Source organism: Phaenicophaeus curvirostris, chromosome 24, assembly GCF_032191515.1.
Source record: "Phaenicophaeus curvirostris isolate KB17595 chromosome 24, BPBGC_Pcur_1.0, whole genome shotgun sequence".
Classification (NCBI taxonomy): Eukaryota; Metazoa; Chordata; class Aves; order Cuculiformes; family Cuculidae; genus Phaenicophaeus; species Phaenicophaeus curvirostris.
The window spans coordinates 2608823-2635453 of NC_091415.1; the positions used below are offsets into that span (position 1 = coordinate 2608823).

The 26631-nt window shown below is 45.9% G+C and overlaps 1 protein-coding gene across 1 annotated transcript; it reads left to right on the forward strand.

Moving 5' to 3' along the window:
- Positions 1-6: 6 nt before the first annotated feature.
- Positions 7-26304, forward strand: DSTYK (dual serine/threonine and tyrosine protein kinase). The gene is made up of 13 exons (XM_069876089.1): positions 7-304; positions 6417-6802; positions 12673-13336; positions 15495-15769; positions 16213-16296; positions 17572-17748; positions 18614-18743; positions 18986-19142; positions 20322-20454; positions 20641-20754; positions 21240-21354; positions 22373-22507; positions 24162-26304. Exons 1-13 carry the CDS (start codon positions 64-66, stop codon positions 24347-24349), a joined length of 2799 nt encoding a protein of 932 aa, XP_069732190.1. The 5' UTR covers positions 7-63; the 3' UTR covers positions 24350-26304.
- Positions 26305-26631: the final 327 nt, after the last annotated feature.

Consider the following 26631-nt stretch of genomic DNA (forward strand, 5'->3'; position numbering starts at 1 on the left):
GTGGCGGGGTCGGTGTGTGCCCCGCGACGGGGAGGAGGGGATAGCGGAACGGACCCGGAGGAGATGGAGGGCGACGGGGCCCCTGCGTGGCGGGGACCCGGCGGGGCCGCCCGCGACTTGTGCCGCTCCTTCGCCCACTACAACCGGCACCTGGCGAGGCTGCAGCACAACCTGCGCGAGACCAAGAGGTTCTTCCGCGACGTCAAGTACTCCCAGGGACACCCCTTCGCCTCCGCGGCCCCCGGCGAGGAGACACCGGCCGGGGCGGGGGACGGGACCCTCCGCGATGGCCCCGCGGCCGGCGGTGAGGGAGGAGCTGGGAATCTGGGAAGGTTGGGGCTGTGGGGAGAACTGGGGCTGTGGGGAGAACTGGGGAGTCTGGGAAGGTTGGGGCTGTGGGGGGTCTGGGAAGATTAGGGCTGTGAGGAGTATTGGGGGGGGTCTGGAAAGGTTGGGGCTGTGGGGAGGACTGGGGGCTCTGGGAAGGTTGGGGCTGTGGGGAGACCTGGGGGGGCTCTGGGAAGGTTGGGGCTGTGGGGAGAACTGGGGGTGTGGGGGAAGCCGGGGGTTCTGGGAAGGTTGGGGCTGTGGGGAGAACTGGGGGGGTTTGGGAAGATTGGGGCTGTGGGGAGAACTGGGGGGGTTTGGGAAGATTGGGGCTGTGGGGAGAACTGGGGGGGCTCTGGGAAGGTTGGGGGTCTAGGAATGCTGGGGTTAGAATCATAGAATTGCCAGGTTGGAAAAGATCTTTTGGCTCATCAAGGGGCTTGGGGTTATGGGGAGAGGTTGGGGGTCTGGGAAGATTGGGGTGAGCTGAGGGCTTGGGAGGGTTGGGGCGTTTGAGTGGGCTGTGGGGAGCGAAGGGTGCTGCTGAGGGAGGCTGGGGGGCCTGTGATGTGGGGTAGATGGGCTGTGGGGTGTGGAGAGCAACAGGTTGCCCAGAGCAGTGGTGGCTGCCCCATCCCTGGAGGGGTTCAAGGCCAGGCTGGATGGGGCTTGGAGCCCCTGATGCAGTGGGAGGTGTCCCTGCCCGTGGCAGGGGGTGGAACTAGATGGGTTTCTATGGCTCTGAGAGCTGAGGTGTTTTGGGAGTGTGTGAGAGGCTTTGTGCTGGCAAGTGAGCTGGTCTGGGGCCACAGGGGACGTGAGGTTATCTACCTATCTTCCTAACCCCCACCCTGCAGCTCCCAGACCCCTGCAAGGTGGGATTAAGATGATGCAGGTGGGTTGCGGGACTGGTGTGCTCACAGTATGTTTGTCCTGGCTCTTTTTGGAATAACACCAGGCTTCATTCATCAGCTTTCTCCTCATCTGTCACTGTTGACAAACATTGCTGCTGATAGGAGCCCTCCTGCCATGTGCAGAACTTTTCCATAAGACTGTCTTGTGAGAATAGTTAAGTGTGACATTAAATGCATATAAAGATCTTCTTTATTCATCTCCAAACGGCTCAGAAGAGTAGTTTAGCGTGACGTTAAATGTATATAAAGATTGTCTTTATTCATTTCCAAACGGCTCATGAGTCATCTCTGTCGGCTACTTGTCCAAGATACTTGTCCACGCCTGTCTTATGCTTACAATTCTGATTTGAAATTTGAAGCGTTATTGGGATCATCTGTCAGTTTTTGTAGAAAAATGTAGTGTTCCATGTAAACTGTTGGACTGGAAATGAATAACTTTGTAAAAATGTGGTTTCCCTGTTTGTTTACATCTTTTGCGACTTGCAAGAAGTAGGAACTAGTTGGATTCACTTGTTTTCTGTGGATCTTGTGGCTCTATGAATGGTAGAAGTTGCTCTTCTGCTTGGCTGCTCCTTGGAGAGCATTGCTAGTCAAACACAGTTGCATCTCAAACTCTGCTTGTAGCCCTTTGTGGATGCGTCGTCAATTAAATAATCACAGTATATGGGTTTCACCAAATATCCTGCCTGTTGTTTCTAATCCAGAGCACTTAAAACCTTCTATTTTTCAAAAACCGACCTTGACCCAGTCTGATTTAGCAGCTGGATGCCTTACCAAGTGGCCCTTGAGAATTGGGGCTTCAGGGAAAGGCTGGCTGCTTTAGAGCTTGTTCATGCGAATAATAACAACAGTATAGGCTCTTGGCTCGGGATTTTGGACTGCAGAGGCTGTATAATATTTATTGTTTGTAAAAATAGCACTTAATTTGGTAATTTTCAGACCGGTGAAGTGTTGATGTGTTCCAGGTGAGTCATAGACCAAGGGAATAAATCTGCCTCCCGTTAGGAGGTGGGGATTTGTGGTGACAATGTTGAGAGGAGTTGGGACAGAGGAAGGGAGAGGATGAAGAGCAAGACTTGGTAAGAGTAGCTGAGGGACCTGGAGAAGAGGAGCCCAGGGGGAGACCTCATAGCTCTCCGCAGCTCCTGGAAAGGAGGTGGGAGTGTGGTGGGTGCTGGTCACTTCTCCTGAGCACTAGAGGGAAAGGCCTCAGGTTGTGCCAGTGAAGGTTTAGATTGGATATTAGGCAAAATGTCTTTACTGGTGGTGAAGTCTCCGGCCCTGGAGGAGTTCAAAATCTTGTAAATGTGACACTTCAGGACATAGTTTAGTCAGCATGGTGGGGTTGGGTGGATAGTTGGACGGGATGAGCTTAGTGATCTTTTCCAACCTTAATGATTCTATGAAAGTATATTTAAATGTCTTGGTGACTGCCCTTTAGATCAACACAGCTCAAGCAACAGAAAGCGCAGCCTGGTTTACTCTGCAAAACCAGTTCTAAGAATCCACTAAGCTGAATAGCAGCCACTGACTTTTCTGATAAGCTGGGTCATCGGAGAGTTGCGTTCTTGAAGGCACAAATGTGTACTTGCTTCTACATCCCAACCTCATCTTCTTAAAAGGCATTGATAAAGCAGCATCGTGGACCAAATGTTCCCTCTGTGGCCTCAGCACCAGGACTTAGTCCTCATAGTAATATAAGTAAGACAACTTCAAGGGGAAAATAATTGCCTTCCAGCTACTGTTTGAGGGGAGGGAGAAAGTCTTGTTTGCACCGTCTGCATTTCTGAAGCGTTCAACAGAATATCGTCTGTTCTCTAGGTCTGCTTTGTCATGAATAGGCTTTTGAGAATGATTTGTTAAAATACTGTGACAATACTGTAGCTTCACAGGTCTGACAGCTTTTTATTCTCGGTGCTGTTAGCTGGTGGGGTTTGTACTGCCTTTCTGTAGAAAGAAAATCTTGATTAGGGTCTTGGTAGCAGATTTTACTGAAATGTAAAGACAGTAAGGAAAAAACCCAGCAATGCCTCTTTCTGCTAATTGTAGTTGTTTTCTGTGTTCTGTTCTTGAAATAATTTGGATTCTTTGATCTGGGAACCTGAAGTTTTTTTACTTTATTTCAGAAAGTGCTGTAAACTGAGCTGTCCCTCTTGTTCAGGTGTCCACAGCATCTCCAGGTCGTGGTCAGCAGCTGAGGTAGTATCGTAACGAGTGTGCGCTGGGGGGAAAGCTGAGGCTTGGTAGCCTAATGACCCCCTACCTAAAAGTATTTCATAGGAGTGAATGTATTAACCAGAGGCTTCGGAGGAGTTTTCATCCTGGTGCTCTGTTGACTGAGGATTTATACCCTGGTTAAAATGTGACCAGTCTGCTTATACTGCTGTGATCCTCAGAGGGTCAGGACTCTCGTTGTGCTGATAGGTGTGTCAACCAGAGCGCGTTAACCGCACCTTGAATCCTGGGGTCAGTTTTGGGCCCCTCACGACAAGAAGGATATTGAGAGGCTGGAGCGCATCCAGAGAAGGGGAATGGAGCTGGGAAAGGGGCTGGAGCCCCGGGGGTTTTGGGAACGGCTGGGGGACCTGGTGCTGTTTAGCCTGGAGAAGAGGAGGCTGAGGGGAGACCTCATTGCTCTCTGCAGCTCCTGGAAAGGAGATTGTGGCAAGGTGGGTGCTGGCCTCTTTTCCCAAATAACAAGGGATAGGATGAGAGGAAATGGTCTCAAGTTGCGCCAGGGGAGGTTTAGATTGGATATTAGGAAGAACCTCTTTACCTAAAGAGCAGTGAAGCCCTGGTGGAAGCTGCCCAGGACAATGGTGGAGTCTCCATCCCTGAAGGGGTTCGAACAGTGTGTAGACATGGCACTTCAGGATGTGGTTTAGTCAGCACAGTGGTGTTGTGCTGGCAGTTGGACTGGATGATCTTAGAGGTCTTTCCCACCTTAATGATTCTATCACGAGAAAATAGGTTTTAAGACTAGGTGATGTGCGGAGAGGTGGTTGGGAGTCTACTTAGGAAAGAATTCCTTGCAGAGATGGGAGGAGGCACTTGCTAACAAGCTTCAAGTTCAGCAGAAGGTGAAGTGTGCTTCTGCCGACCATCAGGGCTGCTGAGGTTCCACCAGCAGCCGATGTTAATGTGCTGATTAGTCACCTCTGCTCTCTTGGGATTAACGCCACTGTGCTGTTAGACCTGTGGTGGGGTGGAATGAAGCTTGGTTGATTTAACAGTGTTAATTGTCAGCCTTGTGGTGGTCAAATCATGCAGCAAGTCATTGCCAGCACCACAGAAAGACAAGGATTTCTATGAAAGGTGTTGGTATTTGCTCTGAGTATGAGGATTTGGCCTTATTTCAGCATTTTTATCTGTGTTCTTGAAAAGTCAGTAGGAAGAGAAGGGAAACAGTGTGGAGTTGGTCTTCCTTGAGAAGGGGATGAGTAAATGCTTCGGACTTCTACAGATATAGATTCAACCAGGATTTTTCTGCCAAGTGTTTGACTGAATTTTGAGACTAGCCTTGGTGAGAGATGTCCTTGTTCTTGGACAGGCTTCCTTTCATCCAAAGGAGCTCAACAGGATGCATGCACTTAAGGACTACCCTGCAGCCATGGTTTTTGAAGTGTTTATCACATGTCTCCAAGTGATGCAGGCTATGGGTATGGCGTGTAACACCAGCTAAAATGTGTGGCAGAAGCCCTGTCAGCAGCTCACACAGATATGGGGCTATCGCTTCATCTTTTCCGTACCCAAGTTCTACATCTAGCTTTTGTGAGCTACCACAGGTCATATTCCCAGCTTGAATCTTTTGTATTCCCATAAGCAGCATTACCTCTTGAATGCTGTATAAGTGGTTTTGCCCTGTGCCTTATTCTGATGTGCAGAGATAGTCATACACGTTCTGCAGGGCAGGAGATCAGCAATTGCTCCATCGCAGCACAACTCACTTCAGGTTGGAGACCTTGTGGTCACTGTCAGACTTCCAGTGACAGATTCTCACAGGGCTGAACCCACTGCCATGGCTTTTGTGCCTTGGTGGTGTGCTGGTTAGTCGGGATGCAGCTGAATCTTGCTGTTGGTGCTTGTTCCAGGTTTTTATTTCTCGCACTTGGAATATTGCAGTACCTCAGATGGAAGATGGGCAAGGAGAGTGGTTGCAGGGAGTCCTGCTACTCTGAAGACAATGCAGATGTTGAGTGATTTCCTTTTGCAGCTTAAATGTTCTTAAAATTAATGGCTGTTAAACTGTGCCTGTTGAATCCAGCTATCTGGGTTGGGAAAGATGTGTGCTGTTAGTTTAATCAAGGGGGAGAGAAGCCATTTACTGCGCTTTGGACTGTATCAGGAACCTCCTGGCTGCTAGCAGAGTGCCTGCCCTTGGGCTCATCTCTGTTCAGTCTGGAGAAAGCGTGGTGGTTTCTTTGGATGCTGTGGTTGTTTCCATCACAAGGAATTGCTGGCAGAGGCTGTTAGTTCTGCTGTCGTTTCTTAACAAACATGGTCTCATCATCTGCTTTTATATAGAGAAGCGTTTTTGTAAGAATGCCTTTCCTTGAGGCTAGAGAGGAAGTTTGCTGCTTTAATGTTGATGATCCTGGACTTCAGTCCACAAGCTTGTGCAGCGATTATCTTGGGACTGAGTAGATGAAAGCATTTGATGTTTTTAAGCATATGGGTGGAACTGTCACCAATATGTAGTTGATAGAATTTATTTCTGCTTTGTGACAGGAATGTTCCGTACAGCCAAGCCATCAAAACTTGGGAAGGGTTATCCTCAGTGACCCTTTAGGCCTTCTTGAACTCTGGAGCAAGGGGAGACCCTGTTCTAATCCAAGGCGAAATTAGCTCTTCGGTTGTTTCAACCTTACTGTTTCCCCTTAATTTTTTTGGCGCTTACCCTTAGTCTCCCACTGACTTACTCTGTGTAAACACAGTGAAATAGGTGGGGAGAGCAGTAACAAATTGGCTTTGTAAGAATCAACCCACTGGATCTCTGTTTTGGTGCAGTAGAAATGCTGAATCACTGACATGAGTTTGAGGATCCATACGCAAATTCTCTGCGGGTTTCTTGGTGGGTTCTGGGGCAGCGATGTCTGAACTTTTGCGTTCTGCGGGCTTAGAGGTCTGAGACTTGTTCAGCCAACTTATTCTAATGCAGTCTGTCCTCAATTTTAGGCCAGAATTTCATTTCCTTCCCTCGCCATGAAGAAGAGCACCTCCAGCGAACTGTGAGCTGGCACCCTTGCCTCCTGATTCTCGGCCAGAACTGTAACGCCAAATGCCAGTTACTCAACATCCTGCTGGGTGAGAAGCTGCTCCCTACCACCAAAATCAGCAGCGAGGAAAATTGCAAAAGGCGACGGATCCGTTTCACGCATGGGACGCAAACGCGGATTAGCCTCGCGCTGCCTGAGCAGTATGAACTGGTCCATATGCTGGCAGCCCACCGAGGGCACTGGGACACGATACCAGAGGAGGACTTGGAAATCCGTGGGGACAGCGAAGATCCTGCTCACCGGATAGCAGAGCTGGAGGTCATGCTGCCGTACTCGCTGCTAAAGGTAACGAGGCGTCCGTGTACTGTCATCCTGGTGAACTTAAGATGTGACTTTTGTAATCCCTAATAAAGCCAGTGGTGTAAACTCTCAAGCACAGGCATTTTTGTTAAAGAAACTCTAGAAGCCTGGTGTTAGGATTTTAATCAGACATCATTGTGTTTGTGTGCTCTTGCTTCAGTGTTGACTCTTGGCATTGTCATTCCTCTGTAATGTTTCCATGCGTTTCAGAAGCCAAGCTTACTCAGGTTTAAGTCTGATATCAGAGTATTGTCCTCGTACAACAGCTACTATCTCTGTCCTGAAGAGCTTATGGTCAGAAAAAAGCTTCTTAAGTAATTTTACCAGATGTTGACATTGACTTCATTTGAGAGGGTGGCTTTTACATTCCTGTGGTGTTGATGGAAATTGAGGGTGTTGAGAACAAGAAGATGAGAGTCTATTCTCAGTTGTTTCTAACATTGGTGGTATGTTGCTTTGATTTCCCTTTGATTTCCCTTGTACATAAAATGTGTTCTTGTCTGGTGAGTGGTGTGGTTTGGTGTTTAGCAAATACTTTTAAAGGTGGGGATTGCATTTCGTGGCTTTTTATAGCTTCCATGAGCTCTCATGGCATTTCATATCTTGTGTCGAGCCTTTTATATTGCAGTATAATACTTCTGGAGCATTGTGTTTAGCAGTATTAATACTAATTCTTAAATATAAATTGCTTAAGTGTAAAGAATATACTCTGTCACTCGGGTAAGAGTCTGACCTTCATAGTTGAACAATAAAATAGCAAGATAATTTATTTTCTAGATATTAATTGAGACATGATGGTCAGTAGGCAGAAAATGAAGACCTAGTCTATCTTCATCAGTTTGAAACATGCTTCAGGGAATTTAAGCCAAGTCCATGCTGTGTTGGAGTGTTTGTGGCTTCCAGCATCTCCTGGAAGGGAACAGAAGTGCCATGTTTGTGTAAACTGCGTGTGAGGCGCCCACTGCTTTGCCAAAGAGCCCTGGATCAGCTGCTGATGCTGCAAAGTAAATGCCTGTTCTGCATCTTCTGCTTGTAAAAATCCTGCCTTGCTATGCATAAAAAAGAGTATTTAGCTTTACATTTCTTTTACTTGGTTATGTTTTTCTAGGGGCCAGTTCAGACACTGCCGTTTTCAGCCATCTCTTGGGTTTCTGGTGCGTGCGACAAAGCTCGCTCTGTCTGGCTTTGGTTATATTTGGGGCACTCAGATGAAAACAGCCTCTCAGATTAATTTGAAAAGGGTTGGTGAAATAAAAAGCTCTTCCAGTGGAAGGAGAGGGAGGGTGAATCACAGCTATTTCAGATTAATTCAAAGGATTCCTTACATGAATTCAAGGGGCTGAAGGAAGAAAGGCTGATGGGAGAATGCAATGTGTTTTAGCAGGTAGTTGGGCTAGGGAAGGAATCTCTCCTACTGTGGAGAGACCTGTGATTTTCCCCCTTTCCAGCTCCTGTGTGTTCTCCAGTTCTGCTCGGCAGACACCAAGACAACAGTTTTTAAAGTAAATATGTGCTAGTCATGGGCACTGCTTCTATAACTAGAGGAATATGAGCATTGGAGCAATAGTGGATGGGGATTTTGGACGCTACTCGATGTTGCGTGTCTACAAAACTACTCTGGAGGAACTTCTGCTTTTTCTTAGCTTGTGAAACAAAACTTGGAGTCTAGCAACAATTGTGTACTTGCCGCTAACGTGATATTCAGTACAAATCAAACAATTTAGAGGAGCTCAGTACCTCTTGGACAGAAGGGGAGAGAAATCAATCTGAGTTTTACCCTATCAGCTATCTAGACTCCATGTTTTGCATAGAATCCCAGTACTTTTGTCTGTTTTTCTCGCAACAGCAGAGTACTTATAAGTAGTAATGTGCAACTGGATGGGCTTTAAGGTCCCTTTCCAAACTAAACCACTTCGTGATTTGAAGATGTGTGGATTTCTGCTTGAAATCACATTCATTCCCCATAGCGAGGACTCTTATCTGTGACAAAGCGGCCATCAAAGGAGATCTGTAGGTGCTGTGCAGCTTTTCAGGGCTGAGCATCTACCTGGCTCTTGAGGTGGCCTGGGCACCTGCTTATATGCTGCTGTTTGTCACAGACACCTAATGCTGCGTCATGTTTCTTGGTGGAGATGTGTTTTCTAAATCCAAACTCATTAGACTTTACTCCTGTAATGAAAAGCTAAGTTATTTGTAGGTTAACAGTATCTAAATATTAACTGAACTACTTTTTTTTTTTTTTTTTGGATGTAAACTCCACTGGAGTTTATACCTTTTTCAATATTGACTGGCCAGTGGAGCACCCTGAGTTTTTTTTCCTTCAGTCTGATTCCAGGATGGGCCCCTGCTTGCTTTTCTGCTACTCAAAGATATCTCCATCAAAACTTGTTTCACAGAAAAGTGAGTGAGCAGGAGGGAGCTAAAAATCTCATTTGCATGGGTCAGCTGCTGTGAGAACACGACTTTGTGCTAATAGATGTGTGAACCTAGTTATTTTTAAACGTAAAGTATCATGGAAGGGGAAAAACTTTGGGAAAGTTGCTCTGTTCCTTGGGGATCACTGCACAGGAATGCGTCTAGGTCATGGGGAATAATCCAACCAGACAGATTATTAGATTTACAGTGGGAGTAAACAGTTGGCTCTTTCCCTAGGTCTTATCAGTTGTGCCTGGAAGCCAAAACGGACTTCTCTGAAGTACTGGTTTTCATCTGGGTGGTACAGCACAATGGGAGGAGGGTGACAGGGCTGAAAGCTTCCTTTTACTTGCCTGTGTTTTGCTTTCTGCTTCATGTGACTGAGTCTTGGGCTGAAAAGTTTTAGCCAGGGCTTGCAGGGAAAAAAAGATTTGCAGCTGCTCTGACAAACCTGGAAAATGAATGAAGAAAACCAAGATGGTTCTATGAGCTCTGACAGAAGAAATTATTTAGTTTGGATTTATTGTTGCATTTCTTCATGTCCTATGGCAGTGATTTGGGTCGTATGAATTAGTAGTTGTTAAAAGGAGCAAAGAATGTAGTTAAGTACCTGTTGGGTAGTTATTTTAATGTACATCCTGCTTAAAGCTTGGAAGAACATGCTCTGGTCTCCTCTTAGAGAGTATTTTTTTACGTTTGGTTGTGGCATTGGTAGAGAGAACTGAAAAGCTTTCACATTGGGCTCTTCCATGCAGTATCAGTTCACTTTGGGCCATGCTGAGGTCTTCCTGCCATGTATCAGCATCAAATACTTGAAGTCGCCTTCCTCTCTCCCTTGATGCTGGCTTGAATGAGGTCATAAAATGCCAGCACCATGGAATTATTCTCCCAGCTGTGTGAAACCTGTTCTCTGTTTCTAGTTTTGCTGGCTTAGTGATATCTTTTGCAGGGGAAGAGTTCATGAGCAGAAAAAGAGCGTTGCTTCTCAGACTGTTCCGTAAGTTGGACTCGATGATCTGGTGGGTCTCTTCCAACCTGGTTATTCTATGATTCTAAGTGTGCACACATCACAGACTTTCTTGGGCTGGCCCTTCCAGCAAAGGTAAAACGAAGTGGGGTTCAGGGTCACTGCCCAAAATCAAGGTAGTTATGTTCTGTAAAAGTAAGTGGGGTTTGGAGACCAGAGTTGTAGCTCGGTTTTCTTACCTGGGACTCTATCTAGATTAGATTTACTGAACTGAGTCAGATCCCCATGGAAACAGAACAAGCTGGCAAGATTTCAGAATAACTGAGAGGTTGCATGTAAAAAAAGTTCTAAGTAGAACGTAGGGAGTCTGTATGGAATCTATATATGTACCAGAGATTAACAGGGAGGCAATGAAATTGGATCACGTGCAATAAATGCAGTACATGTCAGACTTTAGGGAGTCACGGGCTGTTCTTGGAAGGCAGAGTATTCAAACTGGCTTAGAAAAAAGGCTGAGCTGGGCCTTCCATCATAACCTGCTTGGTAGGGGTTTGGGTACAAATATGGCTCAGTTGGGTTAGCGTCTTAGCACCTCAGTTAACCAAGCAAAGAGTGATTAAACTGCCTGCAGCCTGGCAAAATAGGACAAGATCCTCTTGGGATGTAGCAAATAGATTCCTCATTTCTCAATCGGTTAAAAAGACTTATCTGTTGACTCAATAAAATGATACGCTTAGTGGTCCCTGGATGCATTTAGTGAGACTCCACTTTATCTTCCTGTTGGTTGAGACCTACTTGATCCTTGGTATTAATTTTTGTGCTGGGATTTGGGATGCAGTGGCCACCCTGGCATTGCAAGCCTGAATTCATAGATGAGTACATAGCATGTCTGTGTGGTATTCTCTTTAAAGTGTCTTTTTGTCTTGCTGCTGCCAGCACCTCTGCATCGTATTTTAAGTGGAAGAGCTGTCACTGATACTTTTGTGCCTGATGTTCAGATTGCCAAGTGGGAGGCTTTGATATTCTAAAAGGGGTCTTTTAGTTCAGAAAAATAGGCATGAAATTACTAGGCAGCAATTTCATGCTTACAGCTCTGCCAGGAGTATTCCAGCGTGTTTAAAGCTGTGTGACCTGGTGAGAACCAGCTTAACAATTTTAGGAATCCAGTGTGAGTCATAGGTATTCCCCACACAAGACGACTTGATCCCTGAGAGCATGAAGCTGCGTAGACTGCTTAAACTTCTGTAGGACATAAAAAAAGGGGTGGTGGTGGTGAAGAAACATCTTTGGAGAAGCCTGAGAGGCCTCTAGGGAAACAGAAGGACCAGTTGCTCAGGCTGTATTTGGTTCTGTGTTGGTTTTCTCCCTGTCTCCTAGAGACAGCGCTGGCTTCCTCCTTTGTTTAGAGTGGCTGGTGTGAGTCATCCCTCCTGGTGAACATTGCAGCGCTGCACATCCCATGCTGCTCAGCCTCCTGTGCGCCAGGCAGGTTGGAGTTCAGCACCAGAAAGTCCCATGGCACCAATGGCCTCCTTGTAGCAATAAGAGCAATCGGGAGATGTGGTCAGGCCTTTCATTCTTCTGAGAATCGGAGAAAAGTGATTGAGGAATTCTTAATTATTACCCTCTGTTATGAGTCAAAAAGTTGGCATCTCAATCCTGTCTTCAGTTCAAAGCCTGTGTTGTTGTCTTTCCTTATTTTAGTAGAGCGATATATGCAATTTTAACACTGTTTTCGCATTTCCAAAGGTGAATCTTGTCTCCTCCCTTGGAAGGGAAGGAAGCAGGTTTAAGAACTGGCCCTTTTTGGTTGAGTTAGTAAGAAGTGACATCAGCAGGAGCATACAACCTAAGCAGTGAAACTCTGACCAGTGGAAAAATAAGTAAATAAAATACCAGTTGGATTTGAAGAAAGTAATAACTAAGCTTGTTGCAAGCTTGTGTTCCTCCTTGTCTGTCCTTTGGCTGTGAACTCTTTGGAGCTGATTATTGTGCTGCCTTTGTTTTGGCAGCAGTGGCTGGTGTAGCACTTTCTACTGTTGGAAGCCATGCTGACAGCATGAAAATCTCCCAAAAACTGCAGCTCTGGTAAATGTTAATGGGAGACTGAGCGCGTGTTTGCTGGGGGAGGTTATTGCAGAACGGGGCAGCTATAAGCCAAAGCTGCTCTGCGGTAGCGCTTACCTGGGCAATGTGTTCCGAGTTTTGTTCGGAACTAGGATAAAACTCAAAGGCTCTTGGTACAAAATAAGAGGTTTGGAGTCAGCAGGCACTGATCCCTCTCTAGCCACACCCCTACAAGAGCGCTATCATCAGCCTTGTAGATAGGCTGCATCCTAAAGCGTGATGCTGTAACTGTTCCAGACGTTCTGAATGTTTCTGGTTTTGCACTTTGAAGGAGTTAGTGTGGGTTTGCATATATTGTTTTTAAAAGGATCTGTACCAACCTATTTTTTGCTTCCTCACTTGCTAGGAAGTGGATGTTGTGGTGGCCCCATGTCGTGGATTCCAGCCTGCCGAAGCCACCTTGGGAGAGTACGTGAACCAAGTCTTACCTGTTGTCATCTTTGCCATCAGCGAGGCTGAACTTTCCTCATCAGATGAGAACGAACTGCGCGAAATCAAAGAGAAATTCTCTCTGCCCATTTTCTTCTTCAAAGTGCCAGAGTCGGGGATTGAACTGATCTCTCCCCCAAAAACTGATAATGGAAAGTCCTCCCTTTACAGCCAACTGATGGACTTGGAGTACCTGAGTTCCAACCACTGCAGCTGTGGGGTGCCTGGGCCCAGTGGCGATGCCCAGAGCATGCTGGTGGAGCAGTTTGAGAAGCTCCGTCTCCTAAGCACTTTTTCCAGGCAGGTGCTTCAGAAGCATCTTGTGGAAGCAGCTACCAGTTTGAACGAGCTGCACTGCCGCTGCCTGAACATCTTCATCAATCAGGCTTTCGACATGCAGCGGGACCTGCAAATCACCCCCAAGAGGCTGGAGTACACCCGCAAGAAGGAGAATGAGCTCTATGAGTCTCTGATGAACATTGCCAACCGCAAACAAGAGGAGATGAAGGACATGATTGTAGAGACTCTTAGCAATATGAAAGAGGAGCTCCTGGAGGATGCTGCGAATATGGAATTCAAAGGTAACTACTGGCAGGAGAGCAGTGGGAATGAAGAGGTTAGGGGCTCTAAAGAAGAGTGGCAGAGTAATATTTGTTGTCTGCTAAGGTTGGATGGCAGTTTAGGCAAGAGGCTTCGCAAGAAAATTCAGAACTAATGCACAAAGGATTTTTCTGTAGCTTCTGCTGAGTAAGAAGCATTGTCCTTAAATGAGAGGCCTGAATGTATTAAGTTTGTATATTTATCAGGCTTCCCCTTCCAAGAGCTTGCTGCTTTGGGGTATTTTACTTCTCTGCTTTAATTCCCTGTTCTGCCAAAGAAAGTAACTCTCAGCTTTGCCTGAGCGAATATCTTGAGTCTTGGGAATAAATCTGTCCTAAGAGAAAAAGCTCTTTGAGTTTCAGTGGTGAAGACTTGATTTGTACTTTCTGCTTGATTTCTTTGTCTGAGAGAGGCTTGTGTAAGGCTTTTGGATATAGAACCTCCTAAAATGGAATCCTTCTGGGTAGGTGAGTCTTTCCTTTAAAACAACACAGCAGACTCTGCTTCTGAGGCCAACGCTTGGCATTTGCTGTATGTTTGGGAAATGTGGGAATTCTCACTGCATCTTCTAGTACCAAAAACTTCCAGGAAGACACAAGCTGGAATTGTACAGAAGGATGTGTAAACTGTGTGAGGTGAGAGGCTATCCAGATTCTGTCTGCTGGAATGCGTGGTCTGTCACAGACATCAAAGTGAAGATCTGTGGGCTGATACTCCACAGATCTGATCTCTGCTTGCCAAGCAGAGGTTTACTGTAACAATCATCTCTGTTCTGAAGAAATGCAGTTCACTGGGCTGACAGCGAAAGATTTTTTTCTGTTTAGAACAAAATCAGAAATAACTCGAGGCTATTGGTTTAGAAGAAATTCTTTTTGGTGAATTGAGTGCTCCTCTGAGCCATGAGAGAGGCCGAATCTCTAGATAAATTTGTCTTGACTTGCTTCCTCCCAACTTCAAACTGCAATGTTATCTCCTAGGACGAAGAAGAGAAATGATGAATTATGTTTAATCCTGCAGGTTAGGATCTGGATCTTTTTGCTTCTGCAGGTGGGAAATGGATGAGATCTTTCCTGTTTCTCAACATATTTGCTTTGTAGTGCCCATGCAAAACAGAGTCCTCGTAAAGAGCTTGCTTTAATTGCAACTTTAACCTATTTGCATGCTGCAGAAAAACCTAACAAACCAGCATACATTTGGGGTTTAGCGAGTGTGAGAATTCTGGCTGTTTAGGGCTCCTATTTCTCCGTTATCAGGACAGGTAATAACACCTGTCCTCTGCCTGTCCTGCTCTTCACAGAACTGGAGGACCTGAATTAAGGATTTTGTATGTGCAGGAGAGTGTTTGGGAGCAGCACAAGATAAACCTTCTGCAGAAAATATGTGTGTGTGATGTCAGAGTGAGCATCTTGTTGGCTATCAGTTTCTAAAGTTGTATCATAAGAGGAAGATGTTGTTTTGAGGAGCTAATGCCATCTGCTGATCCCTGGGTTTGTTTTATGTAGGGGAGACTTGGCCAAAATCCAGAGCCCAGGTCTTCAGCTCCTGCCAGTGCTGCTGGGAGCACTTACGGTGCGTGAGCAGCGATTGCTCAATGTTTGCTTAAAAATACCAAGTGGTAACTAACCTTTTCAAGGTAGCAGGAAAATTCTCAGTAGCTGGTGTGGCTGTTGCATCACTTTCTTCCTAGCACTCAACACCCAGCAGTGCTTACGGATTGCAGCATGGCCTGGAGGAATTTTCTGACCTGTATTTCCTTAGATAGAAAGGCAGTTTTGTGCTTCTGCCTTTTGGTTTTTGAGATGGTAGTTGTCATCACTGTCCAACTGAACCTGCAGTAGCTACCGAGTGTTTGTATAGAATCTATCAGGGGTTAGAGGTGAGTATCCCGTGATACTCCTTTGCAATAGTCACCGTATGTACTCTTGTTGTTTCTTTGTATGACTTAAACACTTGGCTTCAGAATAAATCATCCAGGTCTAAAGCAATGAACCTCTGCAGGAGCAGAAGAGCATGTGGAGCAGAAGCTGGCTGGGCTGGGGCTGTAGCTCATTTGCGAAACACTGAGCAGCTCTCAGTAGCTGTTGATGCAGCAATGATGTGCTGAATACAAAAGATGCCTTTTTCTCTTCTTCTACGCAGATATCATCATTCCTGAGAATGGAGAACCTGTTAGTTCCAAGGACATAAAGTGTTGTATTAGGCAGATTCAGGAACTGATTATTTCTCGATTAAACCAAGCAGTTGCCAACAAGTTAATTAGTTCAGTGGATTATCTGCGAGAGAGCTTTGTAGGGACTCTGGAGAGATGTCTGAAGAGCCTGGAGGAGTCTTGGGAGGTTTCAGTACATCCTGCAAGGAGTTTGGAGAAGTCAAAGGATGTTTCTGTACACATCACAAGCAATTATCTCAAACAGGTATGGTGGCTTAAATGGGTGTCTAGAATCATCTTAATTGTCTTTATCCTGACCTAGCAAGGGTGGGAAGGAACTTAGGTGCTCAGTGAAATGAGAGGAACATGGATCTGGAGTTTGTGGGGATCTGGTGCCATTAAAGGAGGTGCTAAAACTGGGGAACAGGCACTTGAAGGCCTAGTGCTTATCCTTCTGAAATCTGTGGACAGGTACAGTTGGACTGGATGATCTCAAAGGTCTTTTCCAACCTAAGGGTTCTATGATTCTGTGAGAGGTGACCAAATGACAGTCTCGAAGCAGCCATGAGTTCAGCACAATAAATTAATTGAACCGAGAGATTCATGGAATATCCCATGTAGCATCCTCTTTTTCACTTTGAGTGACAAATTTTATAGTGATTCTAGCTTGTGAAGTTCCTGTATTTTCATCTTCCCCTTGCTTTCCAGATACTAAATGCAGCCTATCATGTTGAAGTCACTTTCCACTCTGGCTCAACAGTAACTAGGATGCTGTGGGAACAGATCAAACAGGTGAGGGCATCTTTATGACTTACTTCTAGGACATATCCCTGTATAGTGAAATCTTTTCAGAGCAAAGAATGTGAATCACAGCTGCCCTCTCAGTTTTCTCTTGGCGCACGTGTTGTCAAGTTGTTGCTACGCCACTCAGCACTAGGGCTGTGTGTGAGATTTATCCCTGGGCATGCTAATATTACATTTAACACTCTTCAGTATGCTCTTTCTGTTCTGAGACAGCAAAGGGGTGATCATCAGCATTTTGAAACTTTTGTCCTTTATTCTGGGTGACTGGTTGTATGTTTGGGTTTAGGGGTTTCTAGTGGGTGTGTTGGTTGGGTGTTTTGCAGTGTATCTTGATTCAGGTCCGTTCACTTTTCTTCCTCTAGAGCAGACCAGACTTCCTTAGGTCTTTGTTTTAAATGTCTGTATGTTAAAGCATGTGTTTCTCTGAAGTTCCTGCTCTGAGCTGTTAGTGACCTTTACTGCATTCTCCTTCTTTGGATTCCTTGTGTGGATGGGTGGGTGGAATAGGAGTTTTCACCAAATGGGTGCAAGCGCAGACTGAGTGGTAAGAAACCTTCAGATTCCTCCTCCAGCCCTGGGGGAAGGATCCAGACGGGCTGTGCAGCAGATGGATTTCTGTGGTGGCTTACGAAGGGTGGGGCAGACACTTTAATCACCCAGCAATTCAAGGGAAGTGGTACATACCAACACCTGGGATCTTCATACCTGGACAGCGTGTCCATCTCCAAAAAGCTGTTCCACTCTAGCTTTTGGCAGTTTTTCACTCTTCCTGAGTCTCTGGCTTACTGCTCATGCTGCCTGTTCTCTCAGCCTATGAGCTGAGAACACCGTGTTCTGTTGTGAGCTTTGGTGCAGTTCAAAACTGTCTGAAGATCTACTTGATCCATTTGTTCTGTCACAGCTCCAGCCATGTCTGCAGCCTGATGAGGGAGCAGGGGACCTGGAGCAGCCCTCAGTTGGCACCACAGCTGTGTGGTTTTCCAGAGAGGTTTCCAGAGGCTGGTTTCTCCAGCTGTCTAACTCTGTTCTAGGTCAGATGTGAAAGTATAGTTGGCTTTTTGGAATGAGTTGAGCAGATAGTTGGAAAAAATCAAATCTCTTAGTGTGTGCAACAGTACTGTCACCAAGACCTCTGCGTTGTTAGTAGTTACTGTGAGGTAATTCAGCCCAATTCTATATTACAAGGTATCTACGCAGTCTGAGCACACTGACCCTTTGCTTTTTCTTGTACTACTGCCTTAATTCTGTTACCTGTTTTCCTAGATAATCCAGCGGATTACATGGGTCAGCCCACCGGCCATCACCAGTGACTGGAAGAGGAAAGTTGCTCAGGATGCTATTGAGAGCCTCAGTGCGTCCAAGTTAGCCAAGAGCATTTGCAGCCAGTTTCGGACCAGGCTAAACAGTTCCCATGAGGCCTTTGCAGCTTCTCTGCGGCAGGTGAGCATGTGGACCTGTTAAGAAGGTCTTGTTTTTGACATTGCCACTTACTGGAAGAGGATTTTCATTGCAGAGATAGCTGCACCAGTTGCTCTTTTAGTTAAAAGCTGCTGTTCTGTAGGGAGAGCTGATGCGAGTGCATCCAAAGCAGTGTGACCAGTAGGTTGAGGGAGGGGATTCTCCCCCTCTACTCTACTCTTGTGAGACCACATCTGGAACCCTGCATCCAGCTCTGGAGTCCTCAGCACAGGAAGGACACGGAGCTGTTGGAGTGAGTCCAGAGGAGGCCATAAAGATGATCCAAGGGCTGGAGCACCTCCCCTATGAGGACAGGCTGAGAGAGCTGGGCTTGTTCAGCATGGAGAAGAGAAGGCTCCGGGCAGACCTCAGAGCAGCTTCCAGTACTGAAAGGGGCCCCAGGAAAGCTGAGGAGGGGCTCTTGATCAGGGAGGGCAGGGGACAGGATGAGGGGGAATGGTTTTCAGCTGTAAGAGGGGAGATTGAGAGGAGATCTTAGGGAGAAATGTTTTGCTGTGAGGGTGGGGAGGCCCTGGCCCAGGTTGCCCAGAGCAGGGGTGGCTGCCCCATCCCTGGAGGGGTTCAAGGCCAGGTTGGATGGGGCTTGGAGCCCCTGATCCAGTGGGAGGTGTCCCTGCCCATGGCAGGGGGTGAAACTGGATGGGCTTTAAGGTCCCTGACAACCCACCCCAAACCATTTTATGATTCCATGAATACAAGGTCCTGTTTTTAAACTGGGTGTGCTGTAAGTAGGGTTTCTCCTCAGTTGTGCAAGGACCCTTAGCCTTGTTATGCTAGGGCTTCAAACCAGGCCAGGATTACAGTGTACGTTTGATATCTCTCTTAGTTAGAAGATGGCCATTCTGGCAGGCTGGAGAAAACAGAAGACCTGTGGCTGAAGGTGCGGAAAGATCATGCTCCTCGACTAGCACGACTCTCGCTGGAGAGCAGGTCCCTCCAGGATGTGCTGTTACACGGTGAGTGTTGTGCTTGATGTTCTCCAATTTATCTTCTGCTCCCTCCTCCTGAAGCAGTCAGTGGGTGTCAAGGAGTAGGAGGGCTGTTTTGCTTTTCACTCAACTGCTTCAGTGAAGCTACATCTGACGCATACTGAGTTCCTTGAACTGTGCTGCTCTTGGCCCATGGAAAGCTCTGGGCTGCCAGCCTGATAGCATATAGGAAAAAATAAACATGTTTTAATGGATTTTGGACCTTACAGGCAAACCAAAGCTGGGCCGTGAGCTGGGCCGAGGACAGTACGGCGTGGTCTATCTGTGTGACAGCTGGGGTGGGCATTTCCCATGTGCCCTGAAATCTGTTGTTCCTCCAGATGAGAAGCACTGGAATGACCTTGCACTTGAGTTTCACTATATGAGGTGTGTATTGTGCGCTTTTTCTCATTCCACATGCATCTCCTTAACTTCACTGCTGCAAACAAACACTCTCTGCATTGGCAGAACCTTTCTTGCTGTAGTTCTACTCTGCAATCAGTGACTTGACCTCATGGGTGCTGTGTCCAGTTTTGGTCCCTGTTATACAAAAAAGGTGCAGCCAGGCTGGAGAGAGTCCAGAAAAGGGCTACTGAGATGATCAGAGGACTGAGGAACCTTCCATACAAAGTAAGGCTGAGAGAACTGGGTTTGTTCAGCCTTGAGAAGAGAGGGCTCAGGGGAGACCTTGTTACCATATACCAGTACCTAAAGGGTGTCTACCAAGAGGATGGAGACTCCCTTATGAGGAGTCACATGGAAAAGACAAGGGATAATGGGTGTAAGTTGTTCCTGTGGAGATTCCAATTGGATTCCAGAACACTTTTCCCCAGTTAAACATTGGAATAATCTCCCAGGGGAAATGGTGGATTCCTCTACACAGGACACTTTAAAGGCTCAGCTTGACAGGGTGCTGGGCTGTCTCATTTAAACTACGTATTACCTAAAAGGTTGAACCACATGGTCCCTGAGATCCCTTCCAACTTGGCATTCTGTGAAACACTAAGCTGCCACTTCTAGAAAAGGCAAGACAGCTTGCCAAGTGCTACTGCAAAAGTCCAGGCACAGAATGGGAGGCAGGCATGCTCCTTCCTCTCTGAATCTGATTCTCTAGCTGTTCAAATGCTTGCTATTTTGAGAATAAATTAGGATGAATAGAATAGAATAGCAAACACTTCTCCCCTGATCTTTGCTGTTGAATCATCCCTTCTTTCCCAATCTTTGTCCTCTCTGAATACACGGAAGAAAACAGTGGGTCTGCACTGCAGAGAATTGTTTTCAGTAAACAGCTGCAGGCAGGTACTGCAGTAGACAGCTGAAATAACGTTCCCTTGGTACTATAACCTTTAATAGACTTTCTTGAGTTTAATTGGGTCAGACAGCTGTATATTGGTCCTCAGAACTGTGAGTTTGCACTGTTTAGGTGTATTTTACTATTGTACCAAAGCTGCAGCTGCTGGGCTTTTTTCCTTTCCATGGAAAAGGAAGGCTTGGTGAGGGTGAGGCTTGGCCTGGGGTGGAGGGAAGGATAGAAAAATCACCACCTCTGTGCTGAACTCCCTGTAGGTCTCTGCAGTCGCATGAACGTCTCGTACATCTCCATGGTTCTGTGATTGATTATGGCTATGGAGGAGGCTCCAGCATTGCTGTCTTACTGATAATGGAACGGTTGCACAGAGACCTCTATACAGGACTAAAGGTGACAGCAACCTCTCTGTGTGTTTACATTTTTGTATGTACTTTAGATATTTAGGTGTAGATTTTGTTATTAATCTGTAAAATGAAGCTTGGTTTTCTGTGGTTTTCTTGGTTTTCTTGCTAAGTAAGAGTAAGCAAAAGTAACTTCCACTTGTAGGAATTAACTCTGTCTTTGTTTATTCTTCAGGCTGGGCTAGAATTAGAAACACGATTACAGATCGCCTTGGATGTAGTCGAAGGAATCCGTTATCTTCACAGTCAGGGACTTGTGCACCGGGATATCAAACTTAAAAATGTCTTGGTAAGGAAAACTTTTCTGTCTGGCTAATCCTGAAGTCTTATAAGGCCCTTTTAGTGGGAGGGAGAAGCGTAATTTAAGTGAAATAATAGCTTTCTGCATACAGGATCATTTAACTTGTGGTATTGTTAGTCACAAGTAGCTGTGCAGTGAGACTTCCCAAATTCATTTTCAGTCAAAAAGCCTCAGGGAGGGGGAGCAGCAGAGGGACTTCTCTTGAAGGTAGAGAGCTTGAGCTCCAAATAGGACTTCCGATTCCCAGTTCTGTTAAACCCCAGCCACACCCTCTGTGTAGAAGACAAGCGAGGGCATGTCTGTTACTGAGCCTGACTAAGTAAATGTCCAAGAGCAGCCGAGTGATCAGAGAAGCTTACTTAGGAGCAAGTGCCCAACCTTTCAAACCTGGAATTTAAAGCCTTTATATTAAAATGCAGTGCTAAAACTGAGAAGTATGGTTATCAGCTGCCTGTGTATGAACTCTTCTACAGCTTGACAAAAAGAATCGAGCCAAAATCACAGACTTGGGGTTCTGCAAACCAGAAGCCATGATGTCTGGCAGTATTGTAGGCACACCCATTCATATGGCTCCTGAGCTCTTTACAGGTATGCTTCTTGCTTGAATCCACTACTGTCTGACTTGAATTCTGAAGGCTGTTACTTTGAATTAATAGCTCCACTTGCTTATGAATAAAAATAAATTGGAAGGCTACCTGCTTGCAATATTTTTTTCCTTTATTTTAAGTCTCAGTCTTAAGTCTTTATTTACTTGAAAGAACTGTGGGGTTCATAAGCTTTGAAATGATTAATACTCTTGCAATTGGGAAGTTAAGTTATTAGTTATTGAGAAGCTGGAAATATTTGGTTTTCATAGGCAAACACTTCAGAAAGGATCCCTTGGGTTTTGTATGGATACAGATTTCCAAGCCATTATTACCATGCATAGTGCTTCTGGTAGGTGCTCCCTAAGTTTTTTTTCAAGACCACCATCTTACGGTAGCACATAGAGGTCTATTCCACACTCCTCAGCATCCTTTTGGTCTGAGATACTGCCACTGCTTTGACAGGTTTGCAGTCAAATTGAAGCAACCCTGTTTGTTTAATTTAGAAAATATTACCCAGGTGGCTCTCACTACTAAGAGTGAAATACTCGTGACCAGCAGGTAGACCTTGGTCTTGCAGAGGTGAGCGTTGGTGTAGCCCCTACACAATTACTGTGCTCAATCTTCTCTTATTCAGTGGATGAAATTGCTATAAATGAGTAATTGCCAAACTTCTGGCTTGAGAGGCTGAGACTGGTGCTGTTGGAGCCAAACAGAACTGCTAGTCTTAATCTTGGTGTTAAAGTCTTTGAAATACAGCTGAGCAGCTGTACCTGCAGTGGCCCATGAACCTCAGCTCAGGAACTGCTGGGCTGGGCTCAGTGTATAGAACTGCTGAGAATTGGAAGGTCTCAGCTATCATCCCTCCACCCTTGGCAGCGATTCCTGATATGCTACTGGCCTTGCCTTCTGGAAATGAAGTTGTGGTTTTAGTTTGAGGAAGTGGAACACTGAAATTAGTTCTCAGACCGCTCAGTTTCCAGTGATGTTTGTTCTGCTGATCAAATGTATTCTTGTCACAGGAAAGTACGATAACTCAGTGGATGTTTATGCATTTGGAATTCTGTTTTGGTACATTTGCTCGGGACATGTGAAGTTACCAGAGGCTTTTGAGAGATGTGCAAGCAAAGATCACCTTTGGAACAACGTGAGAAGAGGTATAAAAGGCTTATTTGAACTCTCTCAGTTGGTACTTGAGTAAAATTGAGAGGAAATGAGGAAACTCATTTTTACTCTTTTATAAGTGAAACCTAAAAATAAAAGTTGTGTTGCGTCATTGTCAGTCTAAAGACTAACATTTATCTAGTTAAACTGGACACACTCAACTGAAAACTGGACTGCAATGACCAGGGATAGAAAAAGTCTCAGTTAACCACGTCCTTGCACAGGAGCTGTGCTGGCGCACTGCTAAAACCATGGAGAGTAGTACAGCACTTACGATGTAAACCAGATCCGAAAACCAGGCAGGCGTGATTCCCTAAAGAATGTTTAATCCCTTGCAATTTCTGGAGGCCGTGAAGATCTCTATATTGGAGTGTTTAATGAGCAACACGCTGGGGAAGCTGTCAGCGATGGACACCTGGGTGTCAAGTCAAACACACCAAAAGTTTTTCCATAAATATGAATTTGCTAGAATCATAGAACAGTTTGGATTGGAAGGGACCCCAAAGCCCATCCTGTTCCAATCCCCCTCCCACTGGATCTGGTTGCTCCAAGCTCCATCCAATCTGGCCTTGAACACCTCCAGGGCTTGGGCAACCTGGGCCAGGGCCTCCCCACCCTCACAGCAAAACATTTCCTTGTATCTCATCTCAGTCTCCCATCTTTCAGCTGAAAACCATTCCCTCTCATCCTATCCCTGCCCTCCCTGATCCAGAGCCCCTCCCCAGCTTTCCTGGAGCCCCTTTCAGTCCTGGAAGCTGCTCTAAGGTCTCCCTGGAGTTGAGTCTTCTCCAGGCTGAACAACCCCAACTCTTATTCTTATGCCTGTGTAGATTTAGTAGGAGTTTAATCCTTCATGCTGCGTCATGGCATTGGAATGCTTTACTACTCTGTGCCCTTAGTTCCTGTCCATATAATCTCTCCCCTTCTCATGTGAAAAAGATTAACTCAGATGAGTGAGTCTTGTATTTGGTCAGAGGCGTCACTCACTGCTTGTTTTTGTGTTAAACTTGCTCCCAAGGGCACCGTTAAGAGTGGATGTGGAGGGGATGTGTTTTCTTACAGCGGAGAGCGCTCATTTTGCTCCTGAATAGTTGTAAATTGGAGGCTCCGGTGAATGTGTTGGCCATCCTCTGGAAAAAAAAAAGTCCTGAGTGACCAGAAATGTCTCTGCAGCATTGCTGGAATGTATGCCTTTATTAGGAACGTTAGACCCCAGAGTGTCCACTTGGGCCGCTTCAGCTGAGGGATTTGGGGCTCTTTAGCCTGGCGAAGAGGAGGCTGAGGGGAGACCTCATCGCTCTCTGCAGCTCCCAGAAAGGAGGTTGTGGTGAGGTGGGTGCTGGGCTCTGCTTCCAAGTAACAAGTGGTAGGATGAGAGGAAATGGTCTCAAGTTGTGCCAGGGGAGGTTTGGACTGGATATTAGGAACAATTTCTTTACTGAAACAGTGGTGAAGCCCTGGAAGAGGCAGTGGTGGAGTCTCTGTCCCTGGAGGGGTTCAAAAACTGTGTGGCTGTGGCACTGGGGAACGTGGTTTATTTGGCACAGAGGTTTTGGGCTGGCAGCTGGGCTTGGATGATCTTTTCTGACCTATGATTCTCTCTGATTTGAGGTGTACTGATGATAACCAGGTCTCTCCATTTTCCAGGAGTTCGTCCAGAGCGTCTTGCGGTGTTTGATGAGGAATGCTGGCAGCTGATGGAAGCCTGCTGGGATGGAGACTCCTCCCAGCGCCCTCTCTTGGGGATTGTTCAGCCTATGCTGCAGGGGATCATGAACAGGCTCTGCAAGTCAAGCTCTGAGCACCCAAATAAAGGTCTGGATGACTCTACTTGAAAAGGAAGCACGGGGAGAATTTTTAATGGTGGGAGAGTTCTGAACCCCTAACTCTGCAGATGGTTTCTTCAGGTGTAGCTCTTTGTGGCTATCGTGAGTGGGACAGGAAATAGCAACTGGAAGATTGTTTGTCGAGGTGAGACCTTGGGGAGGTTCCATCCTGCACAGCGGCCCGAGAAGTCTCCCCTGGTATGTCTCATCGACGCTAGTTACCCTGCTGCACCTTTATTATGGAGTTGTGTGAATGAAAGAGAAAATCCACACCCTTGAACTGAAAGGGGGTTTTTGCCAATCCCACACAAACACCAATCAAAGAAAAGATTATCTTGTATGTTCCAGGTAGCGTCTGTGTTGCTAGGAGCTGATCATGACAGTCTTTCTGCCGTAAAGTGAAAGCTCTTCCCATTAACTGAGGGTTCCAGGTGGCTTTCAGTCCATGCAACTATCCCAATCCCTTCTCGATCCGCACTAATCACAGTGCAGTCGGGAAGGAAAGAGAAAGTAGAGGCTCTAAGCTAGAAAGTGTTTAGAAGCCACGATCATTTATCTGTGTTAGCTTCTTGCAACACTCAAAATGTTTACATTGAGAGGAGCAAAGCTTCCATGTTTTACCTAAGGGGGTTTACCTACTGTTCCACTGCAGTGCAAATACCCCAAGTTATAAGCTATTTATCTCTTATGTACCCTTCACCTCTTAATTCTGTAAATGAGCTCTTTTTTTTTTCCTGCTAGTTTTGCTTCATAATAGTTAGTTGAATGTCTGAAGAAACCTTTCTTTTACAGTCTTCTGGTAAAATGGAAGACTGCTCAGATTACATATTGTATTAGCGAAACAAAGTCATTACAGCTAATGACTGTCCATGGGGAAAATGCCAATTCATTTTAATTAAATTTGGGGGTTGGATTACTTGTAAAGGCAATGACAGTTTTAACTTGTGCTATGATGGGCATACTGTTTTAAAAAATAAGATTTCTTAAGCTTTTTTAAAGTCACACGCTTGGTGAACGCTAACTCGAGGGAAAGCAGGTCATTCATTCTTCTCCAGTAGCTTTGTGGCTGTGTCTGTTCATCGTTTCACTCTGGGATCTCGAATTTAACTGTGTTGAAAAGAAGAATAAACAGGGGCAGGGGAATCCGTTTCCAGGAAGGTTTTGGGCTGAGGTGGTTCTGCTGCCCTCGCTGAGAGGGCTGCTGGAAAGAATCCTTTTCCCCTTGGCTTTTGCATTTCTGGGATGAGGTGTGTTGATCTTAATGTGGGGTGGAGGCGGGGCGGGGGGAGTAGAAAAAGCACCTTGGTTTACTACGTGAGGAAATACTGAGTTGGCAAGTTCTCCCTGGGTTTTCTGTTCCTCCCAGCTGCAGGGGCTGGGCACGCCGTGGCTTTGTTTCCCAGGAAAGCTAGCATGCTGCATCCAGGGGAGTGTAGGCATGTGGAATTACTGCACCGTGCTGCTGGAATTTATTGGCTAGTAGACACCACATTACAACCGCTAGTCTGCCTGTTAAACAGCTTGAACAAAGGAAAGGGATACCTAACCCTGCAGTATTAGTTTAGTTTAAATCTTCCTTTCTTTGTGCAATAAACAGAATTCATGTGTGTGTTTTATATATAAAAAGAAAAGACTTTTTTTTTTTTTTACTTACCTCCACGTGTGGGCATGGTTCTGGGCTGTGATGGCTTGGACAGGATGGTTCTAAACCCGCTGCAGCTGAAAGCGAAGCCGCCGAGAACCACCCACGGGGGAGAACGAATACTTTTCCAAAGTAGAATTGTCGGGTGTTCCACTGCCTCGGCGCACGCTTCGCGCCGCCGATGACACTAACAGTATTAACTCTGTTCCACTGCGCGTGGTGGTTAGTAACTGTATTTAAAACTAGGAGAGTCGAGGTCAGTCTCTTGCGATTAATAGAGGTGGCTTGTGTAAATAATAAATATATGAATAAAATTGAAGGCTCTGTGTATGCAATTCCAGAATCGGCTTGTGTCGCTTTTCCTCTGTCGCCGTCTCCAGGCACTTACCTGATGCCTTTTAGTTGTTGTTTGTAGCTACTTTGCTGTCTCATTTTCCTTTGGTCTTTTTTGATGTGTGGTGTTGCAAATCTGCAGGTTTTCCTAAACTCTTGTACAGCTGTTTCTCTGCGTTGTTTTTTTCCGTATAAAGCCTGCCTGCCCCAACTTGTTTGAGATACTTCACACACCCAGTTTATCTTCAAACCGCTGTTCTCCTCACACCCCCAGAGCCGGGGAAATAAGGAGAATTGTTAGATTATTGCAGATTCC

What these genes read in the sequence shown, in the direction of transcription:
- DSTYK (XM_069876089.1), top strand. Translation starts at nt 64, where the DNA reads ATGGAGGGCGACGGGGCCCCTGCGTGGCGGGGACCCGGCGGGGCCGCC. An exon ending in CCAGGATGTGCTGTTACACG is followed by an intron (nt 18,744 to 18,985) that starts GTGAGTGTTGTG and finishes TGGACCTTACAG; the next exon opens with GCAAACCAAAGCTGGGCCGT. An exon ending in ACCTCTATACAGGACTAAAG is followed by an intron (nt 20,455 to 20,640) that starts GTGACAGCAACC and finishes TTTATTCTTCAG; the next exon opens with GCTGGGCTAGAATTAGAAAC.